Here is a 19,688-nt window from a genome sequence, read left to right as displayed (position 1 = left end):
GCATTCCTGTGTGCTGTTAGTGCAAGTGCTCTTCGTTTAAGAATGTGCATTGTTTTTTCCCCTTGCTAGGGTATACTTTTTCTCGCTGATGGCTTCAATGCAACAGATGTTGTACATCCAGTAACAATTTTGGACTTCTGCAGTGAAGTGTTGTAAGCTTTGACATTTTTTCCGTTCTTACATAAAACAATTCAAAGGTGAGAAGAAATGATACGCACTGGTGCATAACTGTACCATTGCACCGACGGTATTCACATTTTTTTGGTGGCATATTGTGTACATGCAGTTAACTACACATGAGGAGATCTTAACAGTGATTTAATGTGTTTAACTAGTTTGGTAATGACAAGTCTTCATAGTGTAGAAACATGGGAGCATTTCCAGAGTTCATTGGAACTGTGGCATCAGGAATGTTTCAGTTTAAGGACAGGCATTGTAAATAGAAAGATGTTCCTTTTAGATTTCATTTGTGGACAATTTTCAGTAGTACTGCTATAGAGTGGAGTCCTATTGCATCTTGAGACAAGAGTCTTTAATAGAATTCACTTCTAACCTGAAGTGTAAACATTTTGTCTGGGTCTGTTCCCCTAGATGCAGATTGTACTAAGCCACACAACAGGGTCCATGTACTAATCTTAGTTTTCACAAATTCCAGTGAGCACACATGGGTGACAGGATGTGCTAAGAGATCAGCAAAGGTCATGTAGACTGACTGCTGGGCTAAAGACTTTCAGACTTTTAACATCTTTCTCCAAAAGGAGGAGAGCTGGAATTGTTGGTTTGCTGAGGAAGCTTGGTATTTTACATATACTTTCACACTTGCTCTGTGTTTCAGCAAAACAGTTATGGAGCTTATGCATGTATCTAAATTGTATAGGCTTCATCATTATTAATTCAAACTATTCCTCTGAATCAACTTACTTGAAAAGTTCAGTAGTGTGTTGGAGAGTCAACTGTCTTGCCTCATTTCCTCTAATATGACTATGTAAGACTCAGGCTTTCTAACAAGAGAAGCTTAATCTTTCCAGTTCCCCACGGTTTGCATTAGTGCATGAAATACAGAATAAGAAGTAAACAGTGTGTGAAACTGGAAAGAGAAATAACTATACTCTTTGAAGTGTTAACCCATGACCATAGCAGAACAAGCTCTTACTTAGTATGATACTTCCATGATGATTTATGTAAGAATGAATATCAAATACATTTTAAAAAATCCTTTTCAAGTCAGTGTGTTTACTCTAGAAAGATAACTCACCTAGCTGATTAATTGAGTATTTTCTAAGTCCAGTGGAACTACATTTATACGTGAAACTAAATATGTTTAAAATGTTCATGGTATGACCAAAAAGGAAAAAAAGGCAACTTAGTTGCAACTGGGTCTTTCAAGATGCCTTGTCAAAGAAGAAAAAGTTGCAAGGGTCTTTCACACCCCCCACCCCTCCAGCATTCCTACATCTTCTGTTTATTTCTCCTGCTTGGAGAAATAAAATGTGTAACGCTGTTTGCTATAGTCAGTGGCATTTTATAGTGTGTGTATGAGTGCAGATGCAACTTCCAGTTAAGTTCTCTTAATTTAGGAGCTGGTTTAGCATAGTTTCAAAATAGTTTCAATTTGGAATTTGAACTATGAAATGACTTGTCATATTTTAATACTGATACTATTAATCTCAAATCTGCTTTCAAGGTATTTGAAGGGGAGGAAACGAATGTTGTATTTGACTTCTGTCAAATTCCGCATCCTTACAGCTTCTCATAAGGGCTTGTTCCCCAATATATACACACACATGTATATGTACATATTGCTTAAGAAAGTGATGAATCAGAATTAAAAAAAAAAAAAAAAAAGCACTTAGTAGTTCCAAACTTAGAAAGGAAGGCAAAGCAACAATCAAATGCACTACTTAAAATTCACTTAGTATTTACGGTTAAACAAAAACACGCTATAGGTTCCATGTCTGTGGATTCCTAAGGAATCTCTCAAATGTGTATATACATGTTCATTGATGTGTATACACATGTTTATGTAATAAGGTCCCAGAGCATAATTAATGTTCTTTTAAAATCATGCTAAATAGAAGTCTGAGTGTACGACCACATCAGTGCAGATTGTCTACAGATGTTTATAGGTACTCGTAACTTAGAAAAATAACTTGTGCGTAATCTTGAAGTGGAATGTGTTTAGAATAACAATGAATTGGATATTTTTATATTACATACAGCTTCAGTCTGAGTGCAAAAACAGGACTTGTTGCGGTCTCTAAATGGTAGGAAAAATAGAACTAGATTTCCTGCTCTACTTTTGTTGCCTTGAACCCAGTATTGGCCTGCCTTCCCTCTATTCCTCCCCATCCATCAGAAGATTACTTTTCTATGTTGTCATGGGCAGAATTAGAAGTGTATTTGCTGTAAGAATTGTGAACCCTATCAGGTATTCCTGTGGGCCAGATCTTTCAATGCATCCTTGCAATTCATCTTTTAGATGACAAGGAAGTCCCAGGAGTCCTTCTCTTTGGATGATTCAGACATGTTCTTTGAATTCAAGATGCATTATTCTACTTAACCATTTTTGAGTTAAAAAATGGGGCAGAAAGCAGGGGCGAGGGAGAAGATTCACTAGTAAATAATACTTGCAACTTTTTTCCACCTTTCTGTAACTTTCTAATTTTTAAAGAAAAAAAAAAAAATCCAAAACTATTCCCATGACAAACCTTTTTACATCCTAATTATTGCAGAAGAAACCTAGTGCTCTTAACATCTCTTAATTGTGGTTACACAACTGCATGGCTGCCCATAAGATTGTAGTGGTTTTGCTTTTGTAAAGCACATAAACACATTTAGCAGCCTGTGATATGCAGTAAGTTGTAGGAACAGATATGAACTGCGTTTCATGTAAACTTCCCCTGAAATTTGCTTTAGTTATCTGTACAGTTTGCTCTTTTGTACTGTATCACAGATACTTAGAACATAAAGTTGTAATTACATCCTGTCATGCAGGATTTGAAGGTATAAGAATCCCTGTCGCTGGTGTTACTCTTGTGGATAATAGAATGGTGGTAATTCAATACATATAGACTTCCGTCTACTTAAAGGTATTGCACACATTTATGAACATGGAATTAGTGTAAATTGAATATAAGGGACAGTGAATATGTTTACAGAAAATTGCTTTTGTAACACATCTTGCTAGTGGAACTTTAGCTTGCAGCTTGCCTTCCCTCAGCTGTGTCAATTGACCCCTCTCCCCAGATTTTCAATAGATGTTGCAGTAATTAATAGTTTTAATACAAGCAATATGAATTGAAAGTCTGCCTTTGTAACCTAATAGTTCTGACAAGTTCATACCTGAAGAAGTGTTTCCTTCATACTAAATTAGAATGGGTAGACTTACACCAAGAGCCTTCATCTAGAGGTTTTAATTTCACTAGGGGAACTTCATCGTTGTAGTACTGACTGACCGTGGCTTTGGGAATTGTAAATTCTGTCTAATTGTAAAATGGGTCTAGAGGTGCTTACTCCATGGTGACGATGACAGATCATTATATAAGAAGTAACTGAAATTACAGTACATTTATAATGTAGAATATAAAGTTTCAAATGGACTGGTCTTAAGTAGACTGGGTTGAAAGGACAAATAGGTGCCTCTGACACTTCTAGTAGCTACTTAAGGGGTTTTTTTTATAAAAATGCACTCTAAAATAGTCCCCAACACCTGACTTTTTAGTTGCAAGTTACCTGAAAAAACGCTGTGGATGCAAATTCAAATATTTAATACAGAGCAGTGTCCCCAGTCCTTCCCCACCCCCTCAAAAAAGGAATTGCTGCCCTGGTAAGTATATGCTACTTGCCCATTGTTGTTGCCTGCTACCTAGCATTCATCAGGGAAATGTTATCAGTATGTTTATGTCGACTGAAACGCTGCACAGTAGTACTTTAGCAGGATGGACAGTGTAAGTAGTTGTTTAAAACCTCAGAATGTTCTACAATATTTGCCGCTGGTACAATTTCAGTGCTGGTAAACTTGAACAGGAAACTGACTGTACCAGTTACTATTAAAGGAGAGAACTTTAATTTCTCCACATAAGAAGTAACTAAACATAATCCAGGCTTCTTTTTTTTAAAAAAAAAAAATTTATATTTTAAAATTATATCCCACATGCTTTTTTGTGTGTGTTAAAGATTAGTATCAAAGGGAAGTACTATGGAATTTTAAAATTAGCTGATAGACTTTAATTCAGCAGAAATATTTTTCTGGCACTAAGCAGATGGAGGTAAGTTTATCTTTTCATAAAGCCACAAAGTTTCTGCTGTTCTTGCTACTAGTCTTGGCTGTTAAAAAAAAAAAAAAAAAAAGACTTGTATAAGAAATCTCACCTGTTTACAAAAAAAGGGCACAAAGGAAGATGTTACATGTTTTTTTTGTCGTTTTACTGATATTCCTAATACTCAGTTTTACCCCCTAGAAAGGTTTTGTGATTTTTTTTTCCTCTTTCCCATTTGCAGAAATTCTAAAATTAAGGGCAATCTCTGGGTTTTTTTCATTTACTAATTAGAAAAATACAAATGTTTCCAAGTAAGTTTGATAATTCTTATTGGTCTTTGGTCTGAATCAAATGGAGGCACTACCCTGGTGAGGTGTTACCTTTAGCCTACATGACAGGCTTAGGGCCTTCTAACATTTCTGCACAAGCTTCATAGTCAAACATTTTTCATTGCTCTTAGGGTGTACTTTTGTGCCTCCAACGCATAAAAATCTTGACCAACTGTTAAGTTGCACTAACTACTTGAACTCAGTATGATTATCTGTGTTTTGCCTTTCTCTCAGGCTGGCAGAGTTGCTAAAAACTGTCCAGACTACGATCTTTTTTTCACCTGCGTGAGCAGAGTTTTCTGCTGTGGTCTGTATTTGAGGTCAGTCCTCTGGTCAAGCGCTGGCTGATTCAGCGAATCACAGAGGTTTTATCGTGATGCTTCACCATACTGTTAAATATTCAGACTGGACTTTTAAGCACACTCCATCACCCTGATGACATACACCAAAAACAAGTTGAGCACTGTTGTCTTCCAACTTTAGGCTAAAGTTTGAATGTGGGGAAATTCACGCCTTTTCTTGAGAACTTTGCCTTGCTGTGAGCTGCATCTTCTCAATTTAGGTAGTTTATGTTATAGTAGCAGTTCTCTGTTTTGTACTTAACCAAATATCTTCTGGCAGTGATAGAGGTGATCATTAAAGCTACTGTGTTAGTTACATGTTGCTTTTACAGATGGTGGTTTGTTATTGTGTGCTTGGTGTTGTTATATCAGACCAAGTACAGCTCTTGGCATCCTGGCTTGAAGCAGCCCAATATAACAAAACAGAACTATCTTAGTATTTCTGAGATCTCTTCTGTGCAAATTAGAAGCAAGAAGTCAGCTGAGAGCCTGCATACTATTTTTTAATGCAGTGCTTGAAACTGGCAGGCATTTTACAGCATTCTTTAATGCAAATGCTATCTGAAAGTATTTTGTATTTTTTCTGTCCAGTCTTTGTCTCTGTAGCAATGCGTCGCTCGTAGCAGTTAAAGTCGAGTGCTCACAGTCCGAATCAATACCCGTTGTCCATCTACTGAAGAGACCTTTTTTTTTTTTTTTTTACAGAAAGTTTTAGAACACTTGGGGTTTCTGAATCATCAGTTACAGCAGAAAAGCCACAGAATGCTCAGTTTGAGGGGTAGGGGGAAGGAGTGTCGAATCGCCTGCATCTCTGCTGGCTCAAACATAGGTTTCCTATACTATGTCTAATTCTACCTGGACACCTCTTGTTGGTGTCAAGGTGTAGAAGCAAACTCATTTCACTGTTAAAAGCAACAAAAAAATGGGATGATGAGTATCAAACAGTGCTTTCACACTAGAACCCACCTCCCTTCCTTATAAGATTATTTTTGTAGCATTGCAGTTCAAGTGCACTTGGTTTGGGTTTAGCAGGGTTTGTTTTGTAATGCAGCGTACACCCTGTCAAGTGTAAATTGATACTGCGACACAGTTGCAGAGAATTACTTGTGCCTGAGCATTGTTCTCCACTATTAACTTTCAGATTTCTGATTCTTGTTTTCCTGTGATGAGACAACTGTCTTCTGTGGTCAAACATTAGAGCCCCTAGGCACCTTTGGAGACTTAGGACCAATCTGATGGTTTTGAGAACCTTTCTTTGGGCCATTTTTGCAACAAATTACTGGCTCTTTACATTCCAACTGTGGAGATAAAACAATAAGAATAATTTGTCCTCTGCTGACAGACCAAGCTAGTCCTGTGCTAATATTGTAACAGTAAGAAGATTATGCTGTATTATACCATTATATATTCCAGTACCATTTTTTTTTACTCTTTGAGCAACTCGTGTTCCGTTTTCTTAGGATAATTGCTTGTGTCGCTGTCTTTATTTTGGAGAGAGCCTTTATTAGCCAGCTCCACTCTAGAAAATGGAAGGAATTAATGCATGGTCTCTGAATGGATCAGAGTATTATTAGTAGTGGTCAGATGTATTATTAGCACATAATCTTGGTGAATGAATGGAGAATTCTTAAAACCTTCCATTAAAAATTATTATTATTACTATTATGATTATTATTAAACTTTATTCCACAAATATAGAATAAATTTCTGAAATACCATAATTCACGGTGTGAAACAATTATGGTTATCAAACTTAACCCTTTCCTGCACTTCTATGCAAACGTGTTTAAAAAGAATCTATCAAAACTGTAGGCACGCAATGAGTGTAGTGAGAAGTCATCAAACTGTAAACCTAATGGGGAACTTAATGCCCCCTAAGATGTCCCATTTTCCCTGGCTGTATCATCAAATTACATAGAAAATCATCACTTTCTGACAAATTTTGCTTTCTGACAAATTTTGCTTTCTTACTGTCTCTGGATATTCTGAGGATACCACAATCAAAGAAGGAATGATTTTTTTTTTATTTTTTTTTTTTTTTAATGAGCTCTATGTTACTGTAATGGACACTGATTTCTAATAAAAGTCAAAAGCAACTAGATTATTTTAAATTAAGGATCTTAAGTTAGATCTTAGAGCATGTTAAGGTGCAAGATCTTTGTAATGAAACAATTAGCTTTCATTTTTTCTAGGCGATGATACCTCGCATACCCCTTATGATATGCATCTGTTGCAGTGGTCTGATCCCTGCCTTGTTTTTAAGGTTTTAGTATTGCAAGGAGTTTTTAGCTTGGGTTACAGGCTTAATGCCTCGCTGGTGGTGATGGCAGACTGCAGTGTATCTACACTCCTCAGTTTGGCCACCTTGTGTAAGATACTGGTGCCTATTATCTTACTAAATGAGCTGAAAAAAGCATTAGGGGAGTGCATATATCCAGTTCCTTTGCTCCTGCTGAGGACTGTTTGCTTATAATATGCAGTTGAGGTAGACAACCAGTGTAATTTATCTGAGTTGACAAATTAGGAATCTTTAAGGCAATCAGATGGGCCAAATACCTTGCTTTTAGGCTTACCTCTTAATTTAACATTTTAACTTTAGTAATCTGGCCATTAGATAAGACAGCAAGTCTTTAATTTACCTCATTGTATTTTGTAAGGTTAATATATTATCTTGCAGTCCATGGGTGCTGTATGTGCTTTGGAGTCATAGAAATTTGTTCCTCAAAGAGTTAAACCAATATAAAGTTAATTACAGGTGAAAAAGCAGTTCTATGTGAAATAGCGTAACCCTAATGACTACAAAGGGTATCAGTAAATCTGATAGTTAGCCATCTGAAAACACTTTTTGAAACTTCTCCCTGCTTCTGTAAAATACAAAAGATATTGAGAAACAGGAATGAGAACTAGAAGTGAACTAAATACGTAGGGAGAACCAAAATGCATAAACTGGGGAGGAAGCAGGGTAGTTTGCAAGAGTGTGAATGTGGGGTGATGTTTTCTGCACTAGCTCAAAGTGAGCGTGAAATTGAAGAGGAAATTACAAGCCACAGGGCATGTTGAAAATTGACTTTTTATTAAAATGAGAATGGCAGACAAATTGAGAATCTAGGTATGCAGTTGAACCTGGCTAGAAAGGAGTGGAAAATAGAAGGATGCTTAGCGTCTATAAATTACTGCATACAGTTAATATTGCATTGGATTCTATAATGGGCAAAATGCCTAGATAAAAAGTTCACAATTTTCCTGGTTTGGAGAAGATATTAAAGAATGGGTACCAGAGGTAAAGATGCCATGCAATAAAATGCAGTAAATACTGAAGGAGCTAAGTACACTGGATTGTCTCCCATTATTTGGAAAAATGATTGGAGTAGGTGGCTTGTACTTCCCAATTATGGGCATAAAGCTAAATGCTGTTACAGAAATGTGCTTGTGTGTGGCAAGACCTAAACACCTAAGACAAGTTCTTGTGTTCTTGAATAGTGCTGAGCAAGGAGCATGAAAGACATCTTCCTGATGTTAGGTAGGTGGTCTTGGTGCTTTTAGTCAGATGTGCATGTCGGTCAGCTGCTGGAGTTCCAGAGGCACATTTTGGAACACGGAGTGTGAAGTGGATGGTGCAGTTCAGGTGAAATCGGTGGGCAAGGACCGGTATCTCAGAATGACCATGTGAAGCTGTTAGATGCAAAAAGTGAACAGAAGTTAATATGGGAGAAAAATTGACTAAACAGGAAGGCATGGATGAAAATTTCTATTAAACAATTTTTTTAAAGTAACTAGTGATAATGTAATCCTGTCTTTCTCTAAAGAGGAACTGCTTGTTGCTCTCTACCAAACATGGTATGTCCACAAAGAGAAGGTGCTTATTAAAGTGGTCTTACGGTCTCTTGATTTTTAAATAGGCAAGTAAGAACTGCTTATGCTAAGTAAACAGCAGATACATGAAAAGTGATTTGTGGAGGAAAGCGTAACTATTGATTATATACCTGGTATCAAAGGCTGTTGGGGATAGTTGTCTTAAGACATTAGTAGATAAAACTTAATCACTTTGCCCAGAAGAGCTTGAGAAAATAGGACAAGGAAGAAAAGGCAGCGGTACTGCTGCTTTATATGAGCTATATGTATGTGAGCTTTACCAAGTGCAGCAAAACAGTCAGTTCAGTAGACTGAGGCAGTACTCACAGGTCAACAAAACCTAGAGATGCAGCAACTCTCTACTTCACCCTCAATTTCTAGGCAGTTTTCAGTCAGATCTGTAGGGCAGTGAAGTAACTGATAACTGAAGTTGTCTTGTTTCTTTTTTTTTTTTTTTTTTAAGAGCATGAAGTGTGTTTTTCATTATGACTTGAAAAGGGCTGTTTCTGCAGCTTTACTTGAATTATACTAATCCACAAGAAATATTTGCAATAATGGGTCCCAGTTCCTCAGGAAGGAAAATAGCAGTGCAAGTAATAACATGAGATGATGTGTTTGTTGTTTAAACATAACTACAAATCTGAAAATTTTGTTGGTTTTGGGGGTTTTTTAAGTGTATTCTGAAATGGAAGCAAAATGCATGAACAAGCAGAGTGAGTAGAGATAGCTGCAGAATTAAATAGATGGGAAGAAAGGGTAAATTAGCTTGAGAAACCACTTAATTTTTATAACCAGGTTGGAAACAAAGGGAAGAGTTGTATATGTGACATCAGAAATAAATGAGTGAATCAGTGATTGCAATTCAGTACCATTCTCCAACTAGAAAAATCTTTTAACGGTTTCGTCATCACAAAACTTTTAAGGCTGCCGATAAAGAAATATTTCTGTGTACACCCCCTGACTAGTGTGCCTGCAATTTATGCTTGCTTTTCAAAGTATTAACATGAATGAAGTGCCTCACTGCAGGACCAAGAGGCCAGCATTTTCTGTAAGGGAGCAGAGGCAGATGTTAGTCCTAACGATTTCTCTGGACATGGAAATTAATTCAGGTTGCACTAGAGTGTAAATTAAAGCACGATAGCTATTTTTTAGTAACTCTGATCTCTCATTTCTTAATTAAATCCTTGTTCTTCTTTACACTGGAGCAGATAGTTAGGAATTAGGTGGGGTAGATAGTTCCTTAATATTCCTAACTATATTCATAGCAAATTTTAAGTTTCTTTACTGCAATGCATTAATCTTTATTCACTTCTAGATAGTCCATTTACTGTAAGTTTGTTCAGCAAGGTTGTCCAGATTCTCAATCCTTGTATTACTGCACTTCTAGGATGCAGTTTGCTGATACCTGAGGATATTACATTCATATATTCTTCTAGATTAATTTCTTTCATGATGCATCTGAAAATGAAAGATATTGGGGTTTTTAGTCTAATAGATCAGACAAAAAGACATCTTCCACTTGCAGATTTTTGTTTAATTGGTAATTACTTGTTTATGTAAATTTTTAAATTAAGAATTATTAACTCCATTTCAGCTGGGGTATGTGTTACTCTGTCTTCAGAGCAGAATTGCTTTGCACTCTTTTCTCAAAAGGCTTTTGCTCTCAGCTGGTCCCTCAGCACCCCTGGCAGGTGCGTGTGCATTCCTCCCTTTCCCAGACTTCCAGATAAATCTGGTTTACACTCACAGATTTGGAAATAGTATTTTAAAAAGTCTTCAGTCATGCCTATTTATTTTTTTTATACAATAGTCAGATGATGGAAATGTTTATATAGAGATCTCTCTAGGCTGCTGCCTCTGTGAGGAGAAAGGTTGGTAGATGGTGTCAGCCTAATGTGCTTTGGTTAATTGTTTGCTATTGAAGGCTTTTGGAGGCTTGGGGTCGTGAGGCTGTAATGACAATTTTCACGAAGTTAAGAGTGTGAGGAGCAGCCTTGCGGATTACTGGCTATTCATGCAGCATCTCTCTAGCTCTTCCACTATCCTGTCCCAGTCTCCCTTCCTTATGAAAAATGCAGCCCTTCATTTACTAATGGTCACTTTTCCTGTGGACAGAGCTGCCTTTTGCTGATGATTTTTTGTCTTTAACATCAATTTTGCTCAGAATTTTGCTACAGAAATTTAACATTTTCACTAGCTGCCCAGTAAGTGCTTGTCGTCGTATTGGTATGTGTAGGATATGAACTAGTAATTGGGTTTGCAGAATTAAAGGTCCTGTTCATTAGCTTAAATAATAATCTTAGTTACTGAAAAGCTGTTTTAAATACTGTGAGCAAATTCAAAGTGTATCTAAATACAAATACATGATAGGCTACTATTTTCTTAATCAGGAAACAACTGTGAAACCTAAAAGATCATTATAATCAAGAAGGAGACTGCAAAATGGTGCTTTTCTTGGCTCTGTATTGTAGCCATCTAATATGGCAGCTGTGACTGCATCCTGCAAGGACACTGTTTTTCAAGTGATTATATCTCTATAGTGGAAAAAACATGATTTTTATATTTTGATGCAATGCCATTTTGTGGAAGCTCTAGAAGTAATACATGTAATAGTATGTGGAGGCATTTAATTTAGAATAATTTTAAGGAACTTTTCAAATCCCATTTTATGGCAGACTTTGAAATTGAGATGCATAACCATGTGAATGTGAAAAATTACACTGTACTAAATGAAAATACTTAGAATGTCATCTTATTACATTTTGAGAAAATGAGTTTTCCCATATTGGGTGTACTATATCTCTTCCTGCAGTCTTTACTAATAGCAAGATAAAAGCTGTATTTTCACAAGGAATATTAAAACTCTGAATGAAGACTGCAGAAATACCAAATCATTCAATCCTTATCTGGTACAAATTGTAGTAAAATTCTATGTTACAGAAATTACATCTGCAATTATATGCTAGTATTTTTAAACAAAGTATTTCACTGGTTTAGCCTTGGAATATCTTGCACTAATGAAATAGGTGCTTCGTTCAGCATACATAAGTTTTACATCCAGTTATCTAGGCAGTTACCATCCAGCCTCCTTGGGTTAATGACCACATGCGAGTGCAATTTTAGTCCTGCATTTCACCTGTGTTTCATGTACTTGAACAGAGCTTGGTTTGCTGTTTCAAAGGTAATTGCTGTTATTTGACCTGTAGGAAGATGAGTTTGTCACGTTAAGTTCTCACGCAATTAGTTACTGACTGGAAGCATCAGCAAATAGCAAAAGGCTGAATGTGCTAAGGATAGAAGAATGAATTGTCATGTTGCACTCTCTTCATCCTCTCAAAGATTGCATTTTTTGAGGCATTCTGAAAAGTTTGAACCGCTATGGTCCAATCAGTATTTATTCTGCAAATGAAGTGTGAACATCTCTCCAGCCAACCCTAGCCTGTATTTTGGAAACAGGTAAAGAAATGTGAATATATTTTATTACACCTACAGTTCTATACTAATAGAGACCCAAATTACATCCCGGTGGGCTTGACAAATGGATTCAGTGATGATAAATTCTGTGTAGTCTGATTTTATTTTTAAAATGTTAACTTTTAAATTATCAAATACTTAGTCATCTAACTGTGTGAATGAATATAGGTCTTTAACAGTGAGCTCCCTTCAGTTAATAAACAAAAGTGATGCTTCCAAATACATATGTGTATGCTCTGGTTGTAACTTTGTACTCTGAAACATATGTGTTTTTTAAAAAAAGCATTAAAGATGTTGCATACATGGTAGTATTTCTAATGAAATCAGATTTTAGGAAATAGCAGTTCTAAAAATACCAACTGCTATGAACTAAATCCTCAGAAAGTTAACACCAGTGCTGCTGTGGCATTTTCTCCTCTCCCAGCCTGTCCTTCATCAGCTGGTGCAGTCTACCGATGGTGCATAGCATTTCTCTTCAGGTCCCTCTTCTAAAAAAAGTTTCAAAATACGTTGGAGAGCAGTGCAGGGGTGGTAGTGAGGGGGGAAGGGAAGAGGATCTACCTCACCAAGGGAGGTACTCCCCCTCAGAAAATAACCATTGAAAAGAAGATGGAGTTGGAATCTAGAAATAGATGGCAGAAAAAGCCATGTTGATCCTTAAGTACCACATACTAACCTTGCTTTCTTAAGGCTTGATCAAAACCAAGAAACACTGAAAAGGTTAAAATAAAACTGGGACACATTTTAGGCTTATGTTGTATGTTGCCAGACAACTGCAAGTAGTCTTAAGTCTCTAGATTAATAAAATCTCTTGCTTTGCATAATCAGAAATGACACATATGTCTTTTAATAAGTCTGTTAAAAGGGGTAAAGTGCAGTGCAATTTATGGATGAAGTTTTCCCGTTTAATGTTAGTGAAGCTCGTTATTGGGAAGCACGTTGTGTATTCTGGGAAGAAGTTTGACCCTGTTATTATGAATTCATCTCGTAGAAACGCGGTACAATAGTGACTTAAATTTCCTACTGGATCATCAAATTTAAAGTTACTCTCTCAGCAGAACAGGTGGAATTTGTCATTTTCACAGGCAGAGGAAGGCAAGGTCAGATGCGTTTTGCCTCAGGAGTGTCTTAAGTATTGGTCAGACTAGGTGGCTTTTGTATAGTCTTCAAGGATGGAGGGGAGTTACTCATATATACCAGTTTTACCCTAGAATGACAGTATGCCTCAGCTCCTTGTGTAGGCAGTGGATTTGTTGTGGAGACACTCCTGTGTGTTAGCCCCCATGAAGGCAGCATTGAATTAAAGTAACTGGAATAGGAATAGAGAGAGGCAGCATTAGAAATTAAAGAATAATCTGCTGTGAAGATCTATAATTCGCTTTATGCTTGTCTTTAAGAACAAAAATACAGTATTAATGTTAACCCTTTAATGCTTGTCCACATCTAAGTACTGCCTGTTCCTAAATAGGAAAAATAAGAAAAGTAACAGAAATATGTGGCGGTGGGTCCTGGAGGCAGCGTGTGCCATCTCTGGTGATGGGCTTTCCCCATCCCTGTGGTGTCCCTGTGCCAGGGCTGCCAGGATGTTTCCTTGGGAGCAGGGAGCCAAGAAACACAAACAGATTCTTGCAGGAGAAAGAGCTGTTCTTCCCTCTGGCTCGAGGGGCTTGGTAAAAACTCTGCAGTGAGACACCCAGTAAGCATTGGCCAACACTGCATTTTCTTTTCCTTCATTTTTAGCAAATCCTACCAATCCCCAATCTCCTAATTTCATCAGTACCAAGATTTCTGAATTTTCACATAACAGTATCAAACCACTTGTGTGGATTTAACAAATACATAACACTGACTCGACATCCAGATGTTGACAGCAGTTTTGCGTGTATCTGATAATTCGTGTAGAAGATACCTTGTTCCTTGCATCATAATAGAGGCAAATGAAGAATATAGCTGAATATACCTTTTTTTCTCAGCAAAATATTTTACTTTTCAAGGTCTTTGGTTATTGGAAGTGCACATAGTCTAATTGATAAGTAGTCCTTGTGCTCCATCTTTTGATGTTTGATGACAGTGGTGCCACGCACTAGAACTGCTCTAGTAAACAATTAAGTGGGATTACTGTGCGCATAGCTGATGCTGTATACAATTACTGGGGTTAGTCTGGGTCACCTGTGCTGAGCAATAGTTGACACTGGGCTTTTGGGTGACAAGGGGCAGGGGGACAGGGATGCTAAGCAGGCAGACAGCATTCACAGCCCTATCAGCTGCATCTAGGAATTGTCCTTGGCGTAGTAACTTGGGGCAGACATGCAGAACACTTTTTATGTGGCTAAACCTGGAAGGCACTCTTATTTTTCCCCTGCCTGCTTAGAGCTTTTCACTCTGAGCTTTTAAAAATCATTTTTGGTCTTGTTCTTGAATAACTGCAAGGTGATGCTTTTTGTCAGTGGTAAAGCTATGGATTAATTTTCCTTAAAAAAAAAAAAAAAAAAGGTATTGATCCTGTCTCCTGGAGATTCACTTCTTGTGTTTTGGGGTTGTTTTTTTAAAAAAAGTTTCTGCTTTCACAAAAAAAGGATTTATACTATCTCCTGGGAATTCACTCTTTTTAAAAAAAATTTCTGCTCATTTTATCAAAGATTTTACTTGAGTAAGTATAAGGGGGGAAAAAAGTGCAGGCAGCTGTGCGCTGTGCTAAATATGCAAACCAAGTTTCATTTGTTCTTTTCCACTTGGTGACTAAGGATAAAAGGAGTTTGCAGGGGGTGGGACGCACAGAATGCGAGCTCTTGCTCTTTACTGAGAGTTGAATCCTTTTCATCATATTCTATGAGGTGCTGAAGAACTGGAAAAGTTATTCTCACTGTCAAAAAAGGAGGAAGTAAAAATGGGAGATGTGGTTTTGGACTTTACAATGGAGGAGAAATTTAAAATAGAAGTTACTTTACTTCAACTAGAAATAGCACAGGATCACACTCCTTAATTTGTGTCCACAAAAGACCTCTCTAAACAACTTTACAGTTATTACAAGTGCTTTTTAAAGGTTGAAAGATTGTGTTCTACTCACAAAAAGCTGTGAGAAAGTGGCAGTAGGGTATGTACCCGCAGAAGAAGGGGTCTGCGTGTCTTAGGCAGAGGTTAGAGGTGTTCTCCATAGCATGGACGTGCCGCCTCCTGATTTGTTCTAGTTAAGTGTTATTTCAGAGCAATGTTATTTCTGTAATCAGTCATTTCTCTGGTCAGCTCTCTTTTAACTGAATAGTTCACAGAAAGACTTTGTGGAAATCGTGTGTGCAAGACATAATTAGGCTTAACTTCCTGCAAACCTGGATTTTGTGAAATCACTTCAACTGGGGCAGGATACTTCTTCCCCAGTTCAACACAAGGGTTCAGTCTGCCATGTGTGCCATTAAAGTTTTTCTGCAAAATTTCTCTGAATCCTCTCATTTTTAATTGATCTTATTTTAGAGTGAGAGAAACGGGGATACTCTGTGGGACCCCTATGTTTAGGGGTCTTGGAGGCTGGGGTGTTGCAGGAGTACAGAAACTTGGAGAATAGCAGACAGGAAAGGCAAGTGCACAGTGCAGTTCAGGATGTATTATTTATTTCAGGCCTCTTGCAGATGAGTTGGTGTTTCCTAACGGTTCCATTAAAAATTCTCTCATGCCTTAGAATGGGAATGATATAGAAATTATATAATTAATGCCTGGTACAAAAGGGTGCTGTTTGCTGCCTACTGCTGTGCTCCCTGGGGAAAAGGAAAGGCTTTCAGAGCTGCTTCTGTGGCTCTCGTGTCACATCAAGAAAAAAGCTGTGAATCCCATAAATAAACAAAGAGTAATGAGTTGTAAAAGGGAGTTTTGATGTTTAAAAAAAATGTAATACAGCATAACAAATCCTTATTTTGTCAAAGTCTCTTTATTTCAACACAGATAAGCATCTTGTAGAGGTGTTGCAGATTTTCCTTGTTTCTTCGGGGTGTGTCTTTACAGGTTGCCTCATATGTTAACATAACTGGAGCTAATAAACACATGAAGTGTGCCAGTCTCTACTACATCTGTCTCATGCTCTTCTGTGTCCTGTCTGAAAGGCAGCCTGTTACTTCCAGACTAGGTTTTGCCCTGTACCCTTGCGGTGTGCCTGCTGTCCGAATGAAATGAGTGCCGAGATGTGAGTGTGGTTTGGTCTGTCCTGGAAGGGAGCACCAGGGCTGGGGCCGCCTGTGGAAAAACAGGTTCTCCATGGTTTTATTCCCTCATTCAGCATCAGCATATTATAGCTAAGTGTACTGTGAGAAATAAATATTCAAATATAATACACTTAATAGCCTATTAGTTTTTTAAATATGATATTTTACTCTTAATTTATTAAATCGTGATCTAGAGACTTAGGTACTTAAGTCAATATATGCACTTAAGGCAACAGAGTACCTTAAAGTAAGAGGCTAAGTCTGAGTGTCCAAACCAGAATATAGAAAGGCAACTTTACCTACTGATACCTAAATTTTGACCCTAGTAAAAAAATTTTTAAAACCCTCTTAATTTTGAAAAAACTAAGCAAAGTACATGGGATTTGTATGTTTAATTTTATTTTTGCAACATTTTGTGGTGTTAGAATGTAATTAGGCAGCCAAAGTACAAGCTGGAATGCTATAGTACAGTGTGAAGAATATATTCCTACTATTCTAAAATAGTTTCTTAAGTGATTTATTCTTTTCTGCTTCCCTATAGATTAAAGCAAAAAATTATGACAAAGTGGAAAAGGTGAGTCCTATCAATGTATGTAATATATCTCTATAGCAAGATCAAGTATATTGTGATTATTCTAAAGCAGATTGAAAATAATTATAGCTGTCTTTGAATGCACTATTCAAGACAGATAAGTAGTATTGCTAAAGTCGATTTGTTGTTGCTACCAAGCTGTAATCAGTGAAGCGCACAGAGGATTTTCTCTGCTTAATTCTCTCCAGTTCCCTTGCATAGCACAGAGCTGCTTTAGTCAAAATGATGAGTAGTTTAACTTATTTTTTCTTACAAATCTTGGTCATAATTACAAAGATTATTTTAATTCATACTGTATAGCTGTAAAAGAAGAGACTTAATTTCTGTATCTGGAATCCTGATCACGTCTTCTTGATGTATTAAACAGTTATTTCAGCGATGCCTTATGAAGGTTTTACACATTGATTTATGGAAATGCTACCTTTCCTATGTACGAGAAACCAAGGGGAAGCTACCTAGTTACAAGTAAGTTGACAGAGTTGCTCTGAATTATGCTAATTTTATGGTGAATCTCTTCTTAATTTTTGAGTAAGGGATGGGGAGGAACCTGGGTGGCAAACCTGCCTGGGGATCTTCTGCTAGAGTGTCAGGGGAATGATATATAACCTGCATTTAGAAAACATTTTCATTAAAGTGTCTTTAATTAAGCTTGCTGGGTGAAATTGCTTCCTTAGTCTGGATCCGTATAACGAGGTGGGACAAGAGCAGGGGAGTAGCTGGCATATCCCTGTCAGTTCCCTGCAGATGAGAGTGGTGCTTGAGCCAATCTGAAACACACTTCTTCCTCTGTCCGGACCTTTTGCTGTCCTCCCGCCTAGTGCCCTCTGTAAAGTCTCCACAAAATTCAGCGTTGATTCCAGCTGAGGGACTATATTTGATTAGCAACAGTAAATAGTTCAATAATTAGAGGAAGTTTTGGAAGGCATAAAAATCAGGGTATCATAATTTTGGGATGCATTAATCTTCATCCCTTTACACTGACTGCATTTTGCTTGTTTATAATCCTGCAGACTGAGTTTAGTGCTTTTTCTTCCTGCTTGAGGTTTCAAAAAAATCAGTACCTTTCAGCATCTATAAGCTGTTTCTCTCCCAGCCCACCGCAGTTTCTTTGTATTATAACTGGCAAGATAGCTAATGTATTAACAGAAAAAAAGCAAATTTTTGAAATTTATTTTTACAGGACTGTTTTGAAACAATTTTAAAAGTACCAATGCCCCTCTCATCCTTTTATCTAATTTGACTTTCCTCTGCCTGCTAATATGGCCAAGGAGGTAGTTAGGTACTGAAAGATGTTTGAGTGAAGGGAGAAAAGTGGGAGAGAGAAAAAACTGTTTTCATTGAAGCTTGAACAAGAGAATAGTCTGTAAACATTTTAAATTTGAGGAAAAATACTTTGCATTTGTAGGGATAAGAAATCACGTGAAAGATTTTAGGCAGTTTCCACACAGGGGAGCTACTCCTAATTGCCCCAGCCATTTGGTGTTCCTGGAGAATTACAACAAGGTTTGGGGAATTCTGAGAAGCAAAGAAACATGGGTACATCTGTCCACTAAGAAGATGTAGAGAGCAGTTATTTTCTATCTTCTCAACTGCCAGTGCATGTGGATTTCCACTTAAGGAGGAGGTGGGTCTCGGGAAGTTAGTGTGCTAGATTACCACTAATAGATTTAAAGAATTTTCTTGAAAACGAAAACAAACAAAAAAACCCCCTAAATGCAGAATTTCAGGCTATCTCAATGTCAGTTTTTACTCTCAGCTGTTGAATGGTACTTTTCATACCTCAATGTTTGGTTAGAATTTGCTGCATAGAAGAATACTCTTAAATAAAATTTTTTTAAAAATACTAAAGGCTTGCTCTATGGTCTTTGTGGTTTGTTTTTTTTTTTTCTCAGAGAAAAAATGGCTCAGGCGTATGATTTTGCTCTGGATAAGATTGGCATGGAAATCATGTCATACCAGGTATGTTTTTTTAATCAAAAAGCATTTTATTTCTTACTTTATAAAAAGTACAACTAAATACTGGTTTCATTATATGTAATATTTTTTTCTCACATAGATCTGGGTGGATTACATCAATTTTTTGAAGGGCGTGTAAGTACCTTAAAAGAATTTTTTTAAGCTCAGTTAATGTAATGTTGATGTTCATACCAGTTATGATCTGTAATAGCTGATGTTAATCTCTCTCCCCACTATTTAGAGAAGCAGTAGGATCTTATGCAGAAAACCAGAGGATAACAGCTGTCCGTAGGGTTTACCAGCGTGGTTGCGTGAATCCAATGATAAACATAGAACAGCTCTGGAGAGATTATAACAAATACGAAGAGGTAATCAAGAACATTAGATTTGTTTGTGACACTTAAAAAAAAAAATCAAAAATCATATGGTTAAGTATGGTGCCCAAACTGTATCCACTAAATAATTATGTGTAAATAGATGACCGACAGTATAAACACATTTTGTGTGTGGCAGTGTGTACTTCAGGCAAATATGTACAGGTACCTGAGTGATAATTATTTTTTATTTTAAAGACTTTCTATAGGCTACATTTAACTGTCTCATTTCCCAATTGGCCCAGTAGAATTTCTGGAGAGTTAGAAATAGCTAGTATCGATGACGGAGAATATATTAAATGAAAGCTAGAGCAGATCAGC

General features: G+C 37.0%; 1 protein-coding gene across 1 annotated transcript in view; it reads left to right on the top strand.

Moving 5' to 3' along the window:
* CSTF3 (cleavage stimulation factor subunit 3) overlaps nt 1-19,688 on the top strand; it is a gene marked incomplete at its 5' end in the record, with an annotated part of 40,455 nt that overhangs the window by 6,511 nt on the left and 14,256 nt on the right. Inside the window, 5 exons of the mRNA XM_010162858.1 lie at nt 16,987-17,019; nt 17,405-17,502; nt 18,930-18,996; nt 19,094-19,128; nt 19,235-19,361. Of these exons, the coding sequence (XP_010161160.1) occupies nt 16,987-17,019; nt 17,405-17,502; nt 18,930-18,996; nt 19,094-19,128; nt 19,235-19,361 (360 nt within the window). The remainder of the gene's footprint in view (nt 1-16,986; nt 17,020-17,404; nt 17,503-18,929; nt 18,997-19,093; nt 19,129-19,234; nt 19,362-19,688) is intronic.

This window comes from Antrostomus carolinensis, unplaced genomic scaffold (assembly GCF_000700745.2).
Source record: "Antrostomus carolinensis isolate BGI_N321 unplaced genomic scaffold, ASM70074v2 scaffold41922, whole genome shotgun sequence".
Taxonomy (NCBI): Eukaryota; Metazoa; Chordata; class Aves; order Caprimulgiformes; family Caprimulgidae; genus Antrostomus; species Antrostomus carolinensis.
The sequence above is the reverse complement of the archived record's forward strand: the minus strand, read 5'-3'. Positions and strand labels throughout refer to the sequence as shown.